This window comes from Muscardinus avellanarius (assembly GCF_963383645.1).
Source record: "Muscardinus avellanarius genome assembly, chromosome: 6".
NCBI lineage: Eukaryota > Metazoa > Chordata > Mammalia > Rodentia > Gliridae > Muscardinus > Muscardinus avellanarius.
Genome location: NC_137791.1, coordinates 37,426,817 through 37,446,292, shown reverse-complemented (window position 1 = coordinate 37,446,292; position 19,476 = coordinate 37,426,817). Strand labels below are relative to the sequence as shown.

At 34.9% G+C, this 19,476-nt stretch overlaps 1 protein-coding gene across 1 annotated transcript in view; it reads right to left on the bottom strand.

The window, feature by feature from the left end:
- Positions 1-19,476, bottom strand: part of LOC308264450 (bifunctional heparan sulfate N-deacetylase/N-sulfotransferase 4) — a gene marked incomplete at both ends in the record, with an annotated part of 325,680 nt that overhangs the window by 112,683 nt on the left and 193,521 nt on the right. The window contains 2 exons of the mRNA XM_080697735.1: positions 16,379-16,507; positions 18,468-18,653. Of these exons, the coding sequence (XP_080553861.1) occupies positions 16,379-16,507; positions 18,468-18,653 (315 nt within the window). The remainder of the gene's footprint in view (positions 1-16,378; positions 16,508-18,467; positions 18,654-19,476) is intronic.

Genomic DNA, 19,476 nt, shown 5'->3' with positions numbered 1-19,476 from the left:
TAGGGAGGAAAAGGGTCATAGAAGGAACTCTATATGAAGAAAGAGAAATCATAGGTAAGCAAATAAGGCAACCTAACTGATAGGGATGGGAGGGAGGAGGAAGGAAATTTCCTTATGTACAAGATATACATTCAGAAACATATCAAAGTCAATCACTAAGCCAAACATGAGAAGGAAGGAGGGGAAGGAATGGAGTGGGGATTGGGGAAGGGCTAAATAAGTGATATGTGCATGTATGCCTTTACCATTTTGTACTTTGTTAAGATGTATGACTACAATGGACCAATAAAAAATTTAGAAAAAAATATATTTTAGAGCTGGATGTGGTGGTGCACACTTGTAATTCCAATATTTGGGAGGCTGAGGCAGGAGGATCACAGGTTCGCAGCCAGCCTGAGCTACCTAGTGAGGCCCTCCACAACTTAGATGCTATTTCAAAATTAAGAATAAAAATAGGGTTGAGGGTATATCTTGGAGATAGAATGCCCCTGGTTTCAATTCCCACTACTGCTAAAAAAAAAAACAAAATAAATAAAAAGAAGATTTCATGTGTATGTGAAATTTCTTCTGCATAGTTAGGAATATATTTCCTAATTTACTAATTAACTCTTTTGTCTATTACATTGGTGGTCCCCAGAATGATATGCAAAAACCCTGGGGGCTTGATAAACCCATCTATGAGAAGAAAGCATTAAAGTTTTATTAATATTTATTTTACATTATAACATAATATATATGGCATAGTAATATATTGGTACAGAAGAAATAATTTTAATTTATACATAAATATTTATGAATGTTTTGAAGATGCTTGTTCAAAATTATTTATACTTATACATCCAAATATTTGAAATTATTAAATTAGAAAGAATTTCTTACTTTTCATTACCCACAACAGGAGAAATAATAAGCATACTTCAGTGGCCTTTAAATACATTAGACACAGCTGAGGCCTGTGTGTGAACTGTGGAGAACATTTTATTGTTGAATAAGGTAACTATTATCCTTTCAGAATCATCTTTTTAAACTATATTTTCTTGGGACTTCGACAATTATGAGCACTAGCCTAAATTCAAGTTTAGTAATTTGATTATGTTAAAGCTGAAGTAGGAAAAAACTGAGATGGGAATTACTTGAATTTATTTCTCTCTCTCTCTCTCTCTCTCTGTGTGTGTGTGTGTGTGTGTGTGTGTGTGTGGTACTGGGAATTGAACTCAGAGGCATTCTACTTCTGAACTACACTCTCAGCCCTATTTTATTTTTTGTTATGAAACAGTGTCTTGCTAAGTTTTTGAGGCTGGCTGAAAACCTGTGATCCACCTGTCTCAGCCTCGCAAGTCCTGTGATTATAGGTGCACACCACCATGGTTGGCTTCTAATACATGCTTTTAATCACTGTATATTGAAAGGCAAGAAAGACTTTGTTTTCCTTTAATGCTTCTTTTTATTTTAAAATTTTCTAGTACTGGGATTGAACACAGGGCCTCCCACATGCTTGGCAAGCACTACCACTGAGCTATATTCCTGGCCCTTTTTGGGTTTTAGTTCTTATTTTGAGACAGGATGGAGCAGGTTTGCCTAGACTGAACTTGTGCTGTGATTCTCCTACCTCAACCCCTTGAATATCTGGGATTACAGGTATGTACCACTATGCCAAATACCTTTAATATTTCTTTAAGTTTTTTTTTTTTTTTTTGAGGTACTGAGGATGGAACCCAGGGGCATTCTACCTCTGAGCTAAACCTCCAGCCCTATTTTTTTTTTTCATTCTTTATTTTGAAACAGGGCTTCACTGAGTTGCAAAGGGCCTCATTCAGTAGCTGAGGCTGTCTTTGAACTGCGATCCTCCTGTCTCTGCCTCCCAAATGCTGGGATTACAAGCATGCGCCACCATGTCTGGTTTCTTTAAGTTATTTTTATTCCTGCTATTTCCAGGAAGAGAATTAGTAACTTAGACTCAGGATAATGTTAGGCGGCAATATAAGAACTTGCATGTACTCCTAAAATTCCTTCTTTATTACTCAACATCTGATATTTATTATCTCTTAAATATTAAACTAGCACTATCTTTAATGAATTGAAAAAGCAAGAAAATATTCAATATAGCAAATTGCTTAGCTAAGGGGCTTGGTATGAATTCCTGAAAAAAAGGTCCTTCAAGAGTAGATAAGAAAATGCCTGGAGGCAAATATTTCTGCTAACTTTTAATGCTCCCAGAGGTTTTTTTTTTTCTTCTCTGTGCCCAGGGTCATTCTACCCTCAAGCTACACCCTCAGCCCTATATTTTATTCTTTAATAAAACAGGGTCTTACTGGGTGAGGAGGGCCTCACTAAGTACCTGAGGCTGGCTGCGAACCTGCAGTCCTTCTATCTTAGCCTCCCAAGTACTGGGATTACAAGTGTGTACCAGCATCCTGGGCTCTGTTTTCAGGTGTTCTATGGTGATTACAAAGATATATTTTGTTTTGTGACCTCTTTGCTTATTCAGCTTAAAATAATGCCACAAAACTGTTAGATATGCGGGGTGGGACTCAAAAAGATTGGCCAAGTTCATAATGGGGATAAATGAACTAAGATATACTTTAATTTGGTTTTAGTTTTTCACATTACTCCTTTTTCTCTACTGATACCAAATAGGCTACAATGGTATTAATAAGTGTAATTAGAACTTAAGATAACTATGCTTGATATTAAATCCATTGCTCTTTTATAATTCCCTACTTGCTGTCAAAATATGCAGAGTCACAGTTCTTCCCACGATTGAACTTATGTTTAAAAGGTGTTTTTATTGAGCAGTGAAAAAGTATTACCAGATTTATTTCTGTTTTCCTTTCAAAAATTTTCAATACATAAACAGTAAAACGTTTATGTGTTTTTATTTTTATTTTTATTGTTTTTTAAAAATTTTAATTGGTGCATTATAGTCATACCTCTTAATGTATTATCAGATGGTAGAGGCATACATGCATACATCACTCAATTATCCCTTACCCAATTGTGCTTTTTAAAAACTATAAAGTGGCTGGGCGTGGTGGCGCACGCACGCTTGTAATCTCCGCGCTTGGGAGGCAGAGACAGGAGGATCGCACAGTTTTGAAGCCAGCTGTGCGCGCTGGCTTAGGAGACCCTGTTTCCAAATAAAAATGTAAAAATAGGTCTGGGAGTGTAGCCCAGAGGTAGAGGGGCTTCCAGGAACCCCAGTACCACCAAAAATAATAATAATAATGATAATAAATAAAAAAATAAAAACTATAAAGTGACCTAATTGAGGGGTATGGGCTGGAGGAAGAGGGAAATTCTCTAATGTACATGATGTACATCAACAAATATATCAAAGTCAATCACGAAGCCAAACATGAGAGGGAGGGAGGAGAAGGGAATGGGGTGGGAATTGGAGAAGGACTAATTGGGTGATGTGTGCATGTATGCCTCTACTATCTTGTACCCCACTAAGATCTATGACTTAAATGCACTAATAAAAAATTAAAAAAACAAAAACCAACCAAACAAAAAACCTATAAATTCATTTATAATTTTAAATAGCATTAAAAGTCAGTGGACTGTATAATATCTACATGTTTTTATGGTCTGACAATATAATAATTCTAGAAGTAACATACTATAGCAATACCTACCACTTCTGGGTATTTACCCAAAAGAAAGGAAACCAAACTACCAAAATAATGCATGTGTATCTATGTTCATAACTGCACAATTCACCATAGCCAAACTATGGAACCAGCCAAGATGTCCATAAACAGATGAATGGATTACAAAACTGTGGGATATGTACACAATGGAATTTTACTCATCCATAAAAAAACATAATTACATCATTTACAGAAAAATGGATGGAACTGGAGGACATTATGTTAAGTGAGATTAGTCAGTCACAAAAAAGAAGAAATTGGATGTCTTTCCTAATATGCAAAAGCTAGGGGAGAAATGGGTAACAGGAAGAACTCTAGATGAAGAAGGAGATCTTAGAATTAGAGGAGCAAATAAGACCACAAAACTGAGGGGATGGAAGAGAGGAAGAGGAAAACTCTCTAAAGTACATAATGTACTTAAACATACCAAAGTCAATCACTAAGCTAAGCATGGGAAGGAGGGATAAGGAAGGAATTGGGTGGGAATGGGTTATGGGCTAATTGGATGATGTGTGCATGTATGTCTCCACAAGTCTTTTATCCCATTTAGATGTATGACTATAATGCACCAATAAAAAAAATTTAAAAAAGAAGAATAGTTGGAGAAGGAAGAGGAGAATAGAGAAAGGAGAGTATAAGGAAGGAAAGAAGGAAAGAAAGAAAGAAAGAAAAATACAAAGAATATGGTTTCAAAATTGGAGTATTCTTTTTTTGTTGTTGTTGTTGTGGGTCTGGGGATGGAACCCAGGGGCATTTGACTTCTGAACTATACCCCCTGCCCTATTTTTTATTCTTCATTTTGAAACCGGGTCTTACTGAGTTGCAAAGGGTCTTACTAAGTAGCTGAGGCTGTCCACGAACCGCAATCCTCCTGTCTCAGCCTCCCAAATGCTGGGATTACAAGCGTGTGCCACCACACCCGGCTTTGAGTATTCTTTTTTGTTGCACAGTTTTAAAATCAACTTGAAAGGCTAATTTATAGCAGTTTTGAAACCTTTATTTTGCAAAGACTGCCTAGAAAGAAGGAAATGCACAAACTTGGTTTCTTATACCATCATCCTATTTGTGAGCAATGGGCCAACAAAAGTTATTACTATGACCTGTAAGATTAGGACAGTTTTCTGAAAGTTCTCACATAAAGGAAACTTTGCTTATGGCTTAGTAAAAGAAAAACTATTTTTCTTTGGAAAGTTCATGATTTTGTGGAATATCTTACCTGTTAAAAAATAAGAACATTAACTTTCTTTCAAACCTGAATACCATGTGCTTCACCCACATAAGTGCCTCTGCGCAGGCTCCATACAAGCCTCTGCAATCTAGCCCCATGCCCTCATAGACACCTCTCCTGTCACTCTTCTGCGCCTTTCCCTTCAACATTCATTCTTTCTATTCCCTTTTCCACATATGCCTCCAGATCATTAGCTCACTACCTTCCTCTCAGCATGAAATGCTCTTCTCTTTAAAAAAAAAAAAAATGTCAACCCCTCGGCAGGCTCCGATCCTGGCCTCGCTGGCCTCGGCACAGGCCTAACCCCTCAGCAGGCTCCGATCCTAGCCTCGGAGGCCTCAATAATGGCCTTGCCTCACAGAAGGCTCCGATGCCAGCTATTGGTCCTGGCACCGGCCTAACCTACTGGGGCCAGCGGCTGACATCGGGGCCTTCCGTGAGGCAAGGCTGCTACTGAGGCCTCCCAGGCCGGGATCAAAGCCTGCCAAGGGGTTAAGCCAGTGCTGGGGCCAGCGAGGCCAGGATCGGAACCTGCCGTGAGGCAAGGCCTGTGCTGGGGCCTCCAAGGCCAGGAGAGGAGTCTGTTGAGGGTTTAGGCCGGTGCCAGGGTCAACGAGTCTGGGACGGAGCCTGCCTTGAGGCTAGGCCAGTGCTGGGGCAACCAAGGCTGGGAGTGGAGCCAGCTGAGGGGTTAGGCCGGTGTGGGGGCCAGCGAGGCCAGAATTGGGGCCTCCCATGAGGCAAGGCCATTGCTTGAGCCAGCGAGGTCTGGATCAGTCCACCGTAGCCAGGCCACTACGGGGGCCGTCAAGGGTGGGATCGGCACTTGCAACACAGCATGCACAGAGAAATATCACAGAAAATAAAAACCAGATGCTTCCCCTAATCAGCAATAACTAGGAGGAAAGGGACAACATGAAGTGGTCGAGTTATAGAATGGGCCGTATAGTGAAGCAACCAATCAGAGGGTATGAAATAGGGGAGGATGGAGCCTCTTTAAAATGCAGGAGGTACATAAACAAATGTATCAAAGTTAATCACCAAACAAGCATGGGATCGAGGGAGGAGGAGGGAATGGAATGGGGACTAGATGAGGGCTAATTGGATGATGTGTGCTTGTATATCCTCTCAAGTCTTGTATTCCAATGTGATATATGATTACAATGCACCAATAAAAATAAATTAAAAAATAAAATAAAATAACAACATTTAAAAAAATGTCAAAATTCTAGGTACTCTGCCCAACTCAAGTGTACTATTGCCTCAGAGATTTTTCTGTTTCTTTCAGGTAGTTGAAATCCTCCATTTCTGTGTTTCTATGCTACTGCTTATTTGTTTGACAGCACTCAGCAAATCTTCCATTGTATGATTATTTCTCAACCAATCTATGAGTGCTGTGTTCTTAACTTTTTAAAAAATTATCTGGCCCAGCATTTGGGAGGCTGAGAAAGGAGGATCAGGATTTGCAGACAGCCTCAGCTTCTTAGGCCCTTTGCAACTCAGTGAGACCCTGTTTCAAAATAAAGAAAAAAAAAAAAAAACAGGGCTGGGGGATCAGGTAAAATGCCCCTGAGTTCCATCCCTAGTACCGAAAAAAAAAAAAAAATCTCTGAGACACCATACATTTTTAACAGGTATTTGTTGAATGACCCAGGGAGCCTATAGCTGTGAGGTGAGAAGGAAATACTGAAAGGCATATCTACCTTTGCAATCATGTAAACTTATCCAGCCCTGGAAACTAACAGAGTTCAGTTATTGCTGTTAAAATCATTTTCCCTCAAAAAGACATATTTTTCCAAGTTCTATTATTGTCTTGACAGCCATCTACTTTGGAGAGGCAGCACAGTGTAGTGAATAATGGAGTCTTTGGAAAGCAAATTCCTGAGCCCCAACTACAGCTCTGCTGTTCTCCAGTTGGTTACAGAGCAACTTCATATGGTTGTTGGGAAGCATCATATGTATTATGTATTAAATATATGTGTACCAAATGAACTAGTGCATATGAAGCATTGGAAAGTTAAATATAGTAATACCTTAACAAATGTCAGTTACAAAAATCAAAAAAAGAGAAATTTCTAATATTAAAATTAATGGGTGTCAGACCAGGTGTGGTGGCTCACACTTGTAATCCCCGCACTTGAGAGGCAGAGACAGGAGGATCGCGCAGGTTCGAAGCCAGCAGCGCTGGCTTAAGAGATCCTGTTACAAAAAAAAAAAAAGTATAAAAATAGGTCTGTGAGTGTAGCCCGGAGGTAGAAGGGTTTCCAGGAACCCCAGTACTACCACCAAAGAAAAAATAAAAAAAATAAAAAAAATTAATGGGTGTCAATACTTGAGTGGACATGAAAGATGACTTGGATATCATAAGTTTTGTATATTTTACTCTTATATCTCAAATTTGGATATGTGATTCTCAGGAAATGATATCTAGGCATCTTTTTCTTATTTTCAGGAAGACATTAACATCACTAGATTAGTAATATAAAATGAAATATTACTTTATGTCAAACTGCACAAAATTTATAAACATCAGGTACATGTTTGTTTTCATAAAAATGTAAAGTTATCTCAGGATGCCACAATAAAAATATGACCAATGAAAATTTGATATCATTTTCACATAAGAATGTAAATTCTTGGATAAATATCTCTAAAGTTCACAAAGACATCTATGCAGGAATATATATGAGTTCACAGTCAACGATTTAACAATTTCTGTGCCATCAGTATTCTCCCTTGACTCTCCATCCAACAAAATTATTGTTGTTCTTACAGAGCTGGTGTGGTCCTCATCATTGGTGTTATGAGGATGGGGTATGGAACTAGGGAAAGAGACAGATGGTGAACACATTAATGTTTCAGAGAGTAGTAAACACTATGAAAAATAAGATGGATGAATGACAGGCAAAAAGGTGGTGTTTTCTGACCTGAGACATGTAAGGAAAGAAATTAGTCTTTCAGATTCCTGGAAGGAGCTCATTCCAACCAAACTGGTGTTGGCATATAAACCTAGTCTTGTCATATTTGAAGAATTAGAGGGAAAAAGGGGTTCATCGTTGGAGTGTAATAAATGAAGGTCAAAGTGGAGCTCAATTAATGCAGAGGGGGCAGTAAAGAGCCAGGTCATGGTCAGATTAGATCTAACTCTAAGGTTAAATGAGAAGCTGTTGGACAGCTTTAGGAACTGTCATGGTCTGCTTTACATTTTATTGACAGCAACACTCTGACTGCTCGACTGATGATTGGTATCTGTGTGACAAGGTTGGCAGTTTTTTGGGGGGACTGAGGTAATGGAGGCATTATCCAGCAGGGTTGCTCCAAAAATGGAGAGAAAGCACTAATTGCCATGTACTTAGTGATGAATTTATTCATTCAACAGTAAACAATAGGACTGGCTCTAGGTACAACTTGTAAAAAGAAAGTCTTCTGATAATACCAGGAGGTTTCCTACTTCTTAGAAGTTATTTCCAAAACCATAACAATTATTCCTTATGCTGTCAGTTACTGTTATGGTGCTTGCTTATGGTTGAACTACTTTTTTAAATATTAAATGAACTAAATACTTAAGAGTCATAAACTATAGTATATATATATATATATATATATATATATATATATATATATATTTCCTAAATAACTATAAATATATGTATTTTAAGATGTATTCAGCAAAAGATAGGATAGATACTATTTCAAGTGGGGGTAATGTTATGTGTTTAAGTTTTTCTTTTATTTCTCCAAATAGCTAATAATTTCTAAACTCTTTTTGAACATGCTATCTCAGTCCATGTAGGAAGTTCTGCCTGCAGAGACTTGATTTCTGGAGCAAGTTGTTTAACTGAACTATGAAATGGACTTCTGAAGTGAATTGCAAGAGGATGGCAATTTCTGAGTCATATCTTTTATTCACATTTTATTTGAGTGTGTACCTGTGTGTGAAAGAGAGTTTAAGTGAATTTAATAACAACTTCAGTTAGGAGCAAGATTCTGTTACTTACATTTTGTAGTTTGAATGGCATTATTGAATACTTTAGATTGTGTTAAAAGTGACAACTATAAGTCAAGAATATACTTCATGCTTGGAATCTTATCTTTTACATTGTTTAAGCTAGTAATGTTCATATAGTGCGGGAGAAGGCTGGAAGTCATCATGAAGTTTCTGTTTACAAGAACATGACCTTTTCTTTACTTCTAAATCTCTTGGCTGCTTCTCTGGTTTTAGTTAATGTTCTCAAAGAGAGATAATTGAACACTGACTGTTCTGTTAGGTGTGGAGTTCAATAGAGACAGATCTATAGGATCAATGATTGTAGACATGAAGAGTATCTTTTCTCTTTGTGAAGATAATAAAATCCATCCAGACTTTTCTATTTCATTTATGGGGTTGAATTTTCTCACTTATATTAAATCCAACTCAGTCACCTAAATAATCTATAAACATGGAACAACCGAAAAGGCCTTCCAATGTTCATATCATTAATTTGTACATTCTAAGCATGGAGGTTGCTATAATTCTGCTTATTCTCCATCACTCCCACAGCAGTTAATGTTAAGCACAAAATACTGGTAAGGTACAGAGTTCTTAGTGACTTTAGCAAACTTTTTAATATGAAATTTAAAACACCACACACCTAGTAACATTAATAGACAAAACAAAAATAAGAAAATTTGATAAAACGTCTGAGGTTCTTGGATATACAATAAAACCAAATGACAAAACAGTCTTGACAGACCAGGCAAGCTCTGTATTTGATGACTCAATTTGTTCCCTGGAATAAAAAATAATGATTGAAATTTTACCATTTAAAACCAGCTCAAAAAGCACAATAAATTGAGATGCCACCAAAACATTTTTAGAAGCAAAACATAAAAAGAACTAAAACTATTTGTAATAGAGAATGTCCTTATCACCTGATTTATGTGTTCCAGCAAGGAGGCATAGTTCAAAATAGAAATAAACCCAGGTCTCATGGGCTTTGAAAATATTTAATGTATCACTGGATGATAAGAATGATGTATAGTTCTGACTTTTAAAATGATATGTATATCAAAATTATTATTTTTTTTCTGAATTCAAAATGTTTGCTTTTTCCCACATCTCATTCTGTCATCCTATTTGTATCAAATAGTAAGAGAACCAACATTTTTTCCTCTATTTTATTGAACGTAATTCTGATATACATGAAAATTAATATGACTTTTTCATCGGTATTTAGTCCTAGTCCACCTTCCCCACTACACTGAGATTTCTTCATTACCTAAAATCCCTCTTGTATCCTGATTACTCCCTAGCTTCTACATATGAGAGAAAACTATGACCTTTCAGTTTATATGATCGGCTAATCTCACTTACCTACAGGTTCACCCATTTTCCTGTAAATTATATAATTTTGTTCTTCTTTATTGCTAGGTAGAATTTTATTGTGTGTATATCCCATAATTTTGTAATTCATCCATCTATTGGTTCCATAGTTGGTTATTTTGAATTGTACTGTTATAAACTTAAACATTCATGTATTACTATATTATCCTGATTTCAGTCCCTTTGGAATGATACCTAGGAGTGGTATAGCTGGATCACATGGTTGATCCATTCCCAACTTTTTGAGGAATCTCCACACTGATCTCCACAGTTGGTGCACTAATTTGCAATCCCATTAATAACGTATAAAACTTCCTAATACTTATCAGCATTTATTGCTTTTCAATTTCTTGGTGATTACTATTCTAATTCTCTTCTTCTCTTTCCTATTGTCTTTCGTTCTTTTCTTTTTCCTATTCTTCTAACACAGTATAAACTAATGAAAAAAAGCACATGCATTAAGATGGCGTAATTTTCATTCACTGATTTATTTAGCCCATTGAGCCAATGCCTGGGCATACACATAGTATGGGTAAGGAGGATATTCAGTAACACAAAGATAAAGCTGTGCGCTATATTGTACATATAGCTCTATACATGTTTATAACTGCTACCCAAAACTGTGAGGGAGGCAAAAAGAGAAAGTAGAAGTAAATCTGAAGGATAAATTATGAGACAAAGTTGGGGATAGATAAATACTATAAGGATAAGAAACTACATATAATAAAGCCTTTTGATATGGAATAAGTCCTGAAGTGTCAATCTCAACTATAAGTAACAATTATTGACTCTAACACTTCTGTTTAAATTTCTTCTTTGCAGTGGAATAATGGTATTCATATTATCAACATGTCATACAAAAATTTTCATGATCTTCCTTTTATACACTCTTATGATTTATGCTTATCATATATTCCTGCAAACTCCAAACATTGCCATGATAATATTACCCTCTATAGCTCTGGATGTGTCTTCCCTCTAATTGGAAAACTTGCTACTAGCAAAGTTTGAGGGCCAGTTCCAAATTCTACCTCATTTATTTGATGAACTTCTATTTCTACTCATTTTAATTTAAATATATAACTTTTATTTAGAGAATTATTTTATATTTCTTGATTGAGTTAAAACATATATGTGACTTAATTGAGTTAAAACACATATGAGAGTTCTAAAATATTTATTAAAATTTAAACACCAAATTTCTAATTATTTTATCAACAATTAAAAAGATTAGATAAATATTAGATAAAAATTATAATAATGATATTGACTAAAACTAACTTTAGTGATAGAACAGTTTTAGATGCCTGCTGTCCAGACAGAAGAATTTATGACTTTTAACTTCTCAATGGATTTAAGCAAGTTCATCACTTATAAGTTATTGTTTGAAAAACAGACCATTTACTTTCTCCAAAAACAAAATAGGGAATATAAATATATTTTATGAAAGAGCTCTTACTTTTATTTTCATTGTATCTGATTCTAAGGAGTACCCAAAAGAAAATAAAATAGAAATAAGCAAAGTTAAGAAAAGCAAAGTGATCCAAAAAAAGTATTTTAAAAATGTTTAAGCAAGCTGGGCGTGGTGACTCACGTAGGTTTGAAGCCAGCCACACTGGCTTAAGAGACCCTGTTTCCAAATAAAAATATAAAATAGGTCTGGGAGTACAGCCCGAAGGTAGAAGGGTTTCCAGGAACCCGAGTACCACCAAAAAAAAAAAAAAAAAAAAAAAAAAGAAAGAAAAATGTTTAAAAGCAAATATTAAGAAAAAGAAATACACGTTGTAAATGTAGGTGCTATACAATTTGTGAAAGAGATTGTGAAAATACTTTTGAACTCTATAAAGAACTGAGAATAAAAACAACTCTGTACATTTTAATTTTTAATTTCTACTTTTCTACTTTCACGCATGCAACTTACTAGTCATATAAACCATAATGGGGGTGTGGATGAGGGTTTCTTTTGTTATGTTTTGTTCTTATTATAGATTATAGCTTCAAACCATCTCTAAACATTGAGCCATCATGCATTTAATATTTACATATATTACAAGAAAAAAGGTTATCTATTGAATAACATCTGCATAAATAGGAGGTTGCATGTTTTGCTGTTGAAAATGTGTTTATGCTAATGAGCTATTCTACTACCTAGATGAAATAGACTTCCCCAATAAAATATTGCTGCTTTCATTTATATTTCTATGGAAACAAAGTTGAAAAAAACCACAATGCAATCTTATGGATTTGTTCATGGTCTGGAAATACATGGGAATACAAATCATATTCCACTAGGACCTCTAGCAACTATTGCATAAGAAAGATGATGTCTACACAATGATAGCTTTTTCATATCTATTGAGAGGACAGAGTTCAGGTTTAGGAGGAAAAAACATTCTGTTCTTTTGTGAGGCACAGTGCACATTCTGAATTACTAATTTTTAAGTAAATTCTGTTATGGAAAATTAATCAAAACCTGAACTACTAAACACTAAGAAAAAGGAAATCTTCCCAAAATTTTACTGCATCCTTATACTAACCCTGATCTTGATTTTCAGTGTGAACAGAAGGAATAATATCATATGCATAGACAAGCCAGGGATCTTAGCTGACTCCAGATTTTACAAAATTCCTGCTGTGAGTGTGAATCACTGCTGAAGTGGTGATTCATGTCCTTTTGTGTAAAGGTGAGTTCTGCAAATCTTTAAAGAAAGGGGGAGAAAATACAGATAAAGAAAGAGGTGACAGTAGGTCTTTCAGTGAGTGGAAATAGAATTTTCCACAATCTATATGCTCTGCAGGGGTTCATTCTTCTCACAGTTGGTGGCTATGCTCCAGGGGTGTAAGCCCCAGCACTCTCAATAACACTAATTGCTTCAAAGTCCCTGTCTAGGGAAGAGGCAGTTTGCACTATCTAAAAGACAAGTTAGAAGTTAATTTCTACAAAAATAAATACTACTGGGATGCTAGTATAACACATTGTATGATTCTGAGCAAGCAGTATTAAAATACTTATAAAATAATATAATACATATATTAAGTATTATGCTATATTTTAGTATGCTTATTTTATAAGTATATTTTGAAAAAAACGTGATTTGTTCTATATGTAACATCTGACACTTAAGCTTTTTTTTTGTAAAGCACTGTCTTGATAGGAAATTAAATTCAAAATAATCAAAGAATGCTTGAATGCCATGAATTTCATGTAATCTGCTACAGACTTGGGATATTTCTTGGGTTTTATTTTGTCGGACCAATCATAAAATAGACAACTGTAAATTACCTTACATATCTGATTCTATACTGATTCAGCATTTAAAAAAAAAAACTCCTCAAACTTTGGTTATGTTTTTTCATGCTGATATTTTCCTTTGCCTTAAAGCTGCCTTTCCTTTAATCTGCCTGAAGAGCCAGCACTAATCCATAATTTATTATGCCTGCTATTAGATTCCACAAACTTGGAGATTGATATACAGAAAGAAGGAAAGGTCATTAACTAGATTAGGTGTATGAAGGTTCAGAAGTAGCACATGGAGAAATATATCATTGAAGTTCCATTACACCTAACTGTCAATTTCAAGTATACCCCTCTTTTAGGTGTATATATTTTTTTGTTGTTGTTCACCTGAATTTGCAAACAGTCAATAAAAGCAGCAAAGGTTAGTGAGTCTAGGCACTGCCTTGAACTTTGACAAATATTGTAAATATCCTGGTTCCAGAACTGACATTTTAAAGCATCCTAAAAATCTAAGTTTCATGAAACCTATCTGTTTAGAAAATCCAGAAAATTATATTTTCATATTGTTCTCTGTGCAGCACAAATTTAAAATGAGAAAAGAAAATTGGGTAGGATATATTCATTTCAAGCTTTTATAGTTACTGGTGACACAGTCTGATAAGACACTAGACTTTTTTTTAATATTGTCATTTGTTACATATTTTATGGGATAGTGTCTCAACTTGAATGATGGTGGGCTATCTGGTATAAGCTGTTTCACCTCATACATGATTAAATTATATTTCTTTCTGTCGGAACAAAGATTAGATTGAAAATACAGGAAGTACTCAGCACCAGGGAAATACATGTTAGTATTTGACAAGTGTGGAAAAGTGTAGGAAAAAATCAATATGTGATGAGGTCATAATAAGAATCTAAAAAAAAATCAAGAAGTTATCTGAATAAGAAGACTCTGGCTTTGCATGTGAAATGTCATTTGGTTGGCCTTCAGATCATATAATTTTTAATTGTTATACTTTTTGGACAAAGTAAATTGGTCTCCAAGGAAATTGAGAAATCCAGTCCTTGTAGTTTACTCAATCCAAAGACTTAAGCTGCAATAGTATAGGAGTTAGTATGTGAGTCAAGATGCAGAACTATATTCTCATTCACATTTTCTGTTTTAGGATATATTAGAAAATGATGATTTTATTTATTTATTTATTTACTTATTTATTGGTGGTACTGGGGTTCCTGGAAACTCTTCTACCTCCGGGCTACACTCCCAGACCTATTTTATACTTTTTTAAATTTGGAAACAGGGTCTCTTAAGCCAGAACGCTGGCTTCGAACCTGTGCCATCCTCCTGTCTCTGCCTTCCAAGCGCAGGGATTACAAGCGTGCCCCACCACTCCCGGCTGATGATCTATTTTTAAAATGTAAAAACCATAGAAACAGGTTATATCTTTGAATTACAGCCAGAGCCAAAATTAAAATAAAAATTATTAAAAATGTATAAGAAGAATATCATGCACTTTTGAGCACAGAAATGACACAGATCTTTTATGGTGTGGGAGAATAAAACACTGTGAATCGTTATACTAGAAGCTGGGCAAGCAAAGAAATTTTTCTCTTCTTGGTATAGTATGTGATTTTTTAAAAAAAATGCTGAAGAAGAGAGTAGAAACCAAACAAAAATTTAAAAAAATGAAAAAGGAGAAAAACCACATAAGTTGAATTTTTAAGGTTATTTAACCTAGTCCCATTTCTTTAGGCAGATGAATTGTTAAAGAGATAAGGAAGAATTATAGTATTTGAGTCTACTTTAAAGCACTATACAGGGTGAGATGCCAGGATATTCCTTCCTTCATACTATTTTTCTAGCTTTTACTAGCCTCATAGGACACTGTTACAACATCTCGTGTAGGCATTGAGCAAAAGCTCGGCCAGCAGACTTGCAAAAGCCTAAGTTCCCCATGAATATGATCAGCAACTCCTTTTTCATAAAAATTATTTTAATATTATTTAGATTAATATGTGTAATTGGAATTTTATGTATAAACATTATAGCTAAAATAGATGCAAAAATTCTCCACAAAAAATTACTAGCTACCCAAACTCAACAATACATAGTAGGATCCTTCCTCATTATCAGGTGAGATTTAATTCAGGAACGCAAGTTTGGTTGAATAATATATATGTCATTAAATGTGATACATCATATGAATATAACAAATGAAAGTAAAAATTATATGATCATCTCAATAAATGAATAAATAGCATTTGAGAAATCCAACATCTTTTTATGATTAAAAAACTGTCAGTGAATTAGGAAGCATTGCACCTTAACACAATAAAGACAATATACAATAGACCCACAACTAACATTATCTCAATGGTGTAAAGCTAAAATATTTTTTCTCTAAGGTAAGGAACAAGATAAGGATGCCCATTCTCACTACAATTATCCAAATTATACTATATTTTAGCCAGAGGAATAAGGCAAGATAAAAATAAAAAGCATTCAAATTGGAAAGGAAGAAGTTAAATTGTCTCCAATTGCAAACAACATGATCTCATATACAGAGAATTCTATGTATAATAAACAATTTTTAGTTGTCACTAATACCTTAGTAAAGTTGGAAAAACAAATTAGCTTAAAAAATGGAAGACATAATACCTCTTTTACTGTGAGAAATAAGTGTTTCATCAGCCACATAAAAAAGCACAACTTTGTAATCAAATCTACAAAAAATTCCCCCAGAAAGTAAAACTGTATCAAAAAAGACCTGGAATATCAATTTAAATCTACTAGCAATCAAGATGTTGTTAATACAGAGGTAGCTTAGTTTAAAAGGATAAAAATAAAACTTATTTAAAAACACTAAAGTAATTTTAAGACGCATAAGAAGAATACATACTGGATTTAGAAGGATTGTGAGGAAAAGTTCACCGCCTCTGATACTTTTATCCAATTCTTGTGGTCCTCCTGGATACTCTTTGTAGAAAATAGTGTGGGTAAATAACCCACAGGTCTGGCGGGGAAGGACCTGAGGAAAAGGGATAAAAGCAACACATTGGTGATTTAATTAAGAACTCACCTGTTATTTCATAAAATCTTGGTTTACAAATATTAATTCCTTTTAGATTTTCTTCATTGAGAAGATAAAATACTGATATACTCAAGATAATTTGGTATAATTTGTAAATATTAAGGGAATTACAAAATTAAAGGAGATATAGTTAAAGATATTTTACTCAGTTCTATGGATCTAAACTATCACCAGAATTATGTTAACAGACTAGTAAAAAAAGAAAAGCTGTCTTAGGAGTAATTTAATTAAAAACGATTCTCCAAGGTTCCATTTTTCATGTAGTTAGGCTATTACTTCTTGCTTTTGAAGTTCCAGCTTCTATTGTACTCAGGTTCTGGGATTCAGAACAGTCAATATTTTCCACCTCCTCTATATTAGTTTCATTTTTACTATACTATGAATTTCATTTTTATTACAATAGTAGTCAAATCGTTTAATGATTGTTTCTGGTTTGTTTTGTAGTTGATTCTGTTGTAAATCTGAGTGTTCAACAGAGAAAACATGTAAGTAATTTCATTCTAAAAACTTATTTTGTATAATAAACTACTATAATCTAATGGAAAAATGCATCCAGTTGCACAAAATAACTGTAATTCTATTTATTCTCCACTTAATTTTCATAAAAGCATTGAATTCACAGTAAATGAATACATGTAATATTGGCTAAAAGGAATGTTTTAATGTCAAAGCAATTTGAATGGTCATGCACTCTAAAGAAGATAAAATTGGGTACTTTCATCTAATTTTAGATTATGTAAATAATTCTTTACTAGATTTTTAGGTACACCAATGCCACTATTTGCATTATAAATGGCTTTATTTAGATTTGCATCTTCTTTAGATTCTCTGGTAACATCTTAGAATAAAATAATAAAGTTTCATGATAAACATATTGAGTACCAGCTCTGGTTAGGCAAATGTATCTTTGGTTTTGGATAGCGAGTAAGTAGAGAGAGAGAGACTCACGAATAAATAGATAATTTTAACAGCAACAAGCAAGATGGTGCAAAAATTTAAGAGATGGAGAAGAGTTTGTGAAAGAGTTTTTTGTGTGTGTGCTACTGGGGTTCCTGGAAACCCTTCTACCTCCGGTCTAGACACTCCCAGACCCATTTTTATATTTTTATTTGGAAACAGGGTCTCTTAAGCCAGCACAGCTGGCTTCAAACCTGCGCCATCCTCCTGTCTCCGCCTCCCAAGCATGGTGATTACAAGTGTGCGCCACCACGCCTGGCTGGAATGGGCATTTTAAAACAGGCTACTTTAGATCAAAGTTAGTAGTATTATTTTTATTTCAATAATTATTTATAAATTCTCACCTAAAATGATTTTGGCTGTATTCTTATTTATAAGAAAAGACCAATCATCTGAAAAGGAAATATAAACCACCCTCTTTAGAGTATGCAAGAAAAAGACAAACAGCAGTTTACTACGATAGTTTGAGTGCCTGAAAGCCAGAATAAACTGACTGGATAAACTTAGCTCTCACATACTATTTGTTCCATTCTGTTAATAGTGTAAGATTTTGAGAGATATTTCCTTGATCCATGGGACCACATTCTGCCTTTAATTCTCAGTAAAATCACTCAAACAAGTAATACTGATAAATGCTTCGGGAGAAGTATAGGATCCCGAGGGAAAAAATTCAGTTTGGAAACTTCAGTGGGTAATCTATACAAAATTCATTTCTATTGTTTCTAGCTTTTCTTAGACTGGCCAAAGCCGCCCCGCAGTATAGGCAGCGAGTCTATAGTCAAAGATTGTGTTAACGAGTGACCAGTTACCCACATAGTATTTTATAAATTTCACATATTCATATAAAAGAGGCCTGGTGTTACATCCTTAGGGGTACTGGTGACCTGCTTGCATTCTACATGTTAAAGAGCCTATAATAAACACAGCAGTATTTGCTCACCATGATGCTATTGTGAATGAAGCCCTTTCTGTATCGTGCAGGTTTCAAATGTGGATATTCTTCAGTGCTGGTGACCTGAATACCCCAGACCTTCTTCCAAGCTGCATACAGCTGAATGTGAACCGGGTAGACACCTGAGTGATGTGGAGCCACAGCATAGCCCATGGTGGTGGGTATTCCATGTTCCTAGAAGAAGCCAGAAGAACATCATGATAGAGTGTGACCAATTCATTTGCTTAAAATTGATTCTACATTATGATACGTTATAGTCTGTGGTAAGTATAAAAATAATAAAGATATTAGGATAGAGTTTTTAAACTTTCTGCAACTCCTAATCTTACAGAGCTGTGATGGTATAATAGATGTAGCAATTGCTTTTGTCATGTGGTATATGTACGCGATTAATTATGAATTTTGAATTCAGAAACTTTTGGAGGAGAAAGTAAGGGAATTATGCCTTTCCTCAGAAAGATATAGGAAAAAAATAAAGAAATGTGTAACATGAGTAAGTATCCAAAAAAGAGGATGGAGGGGCACACGTGTGTGAGTGTGAGTGTGTGTGTGTGTGTGTTTGTGGTTGAAAAAACAGAAAGGTTAGTATGAAACCTACAATAATGAAATTTCAAAGAAAAATGGAAAGATTTAGAATGAACACTATTTGAAGAGTTTGAGCCTGGAGTCTGATATCTGTTCTGTGTCTAAGGAGGACCTAGTGACAAGAACTATAAATGAGGAAATGAATCAATCATGGCTCTGCATTATGGAGCTATTCCTATGATGTAGTTTAGGTGAAGAAGTGTAAGAAAACTAGATTACAGGTAGCTGGGTTAAAAACCAGGGCGTTAATGCCATATAATATCTGGTGATGTTTTGAATACAGAGGGAAAAGGAAGGGTAAAGGTTAAGATTCTGCTCTTGGCTTTAAGGTTTTGCAAGTCAATTTATTTTTTTTGAAACACATTTTACTATTAGATGCTTACCTTAGGTAAACAGTCAGCTCTGAAGGAAA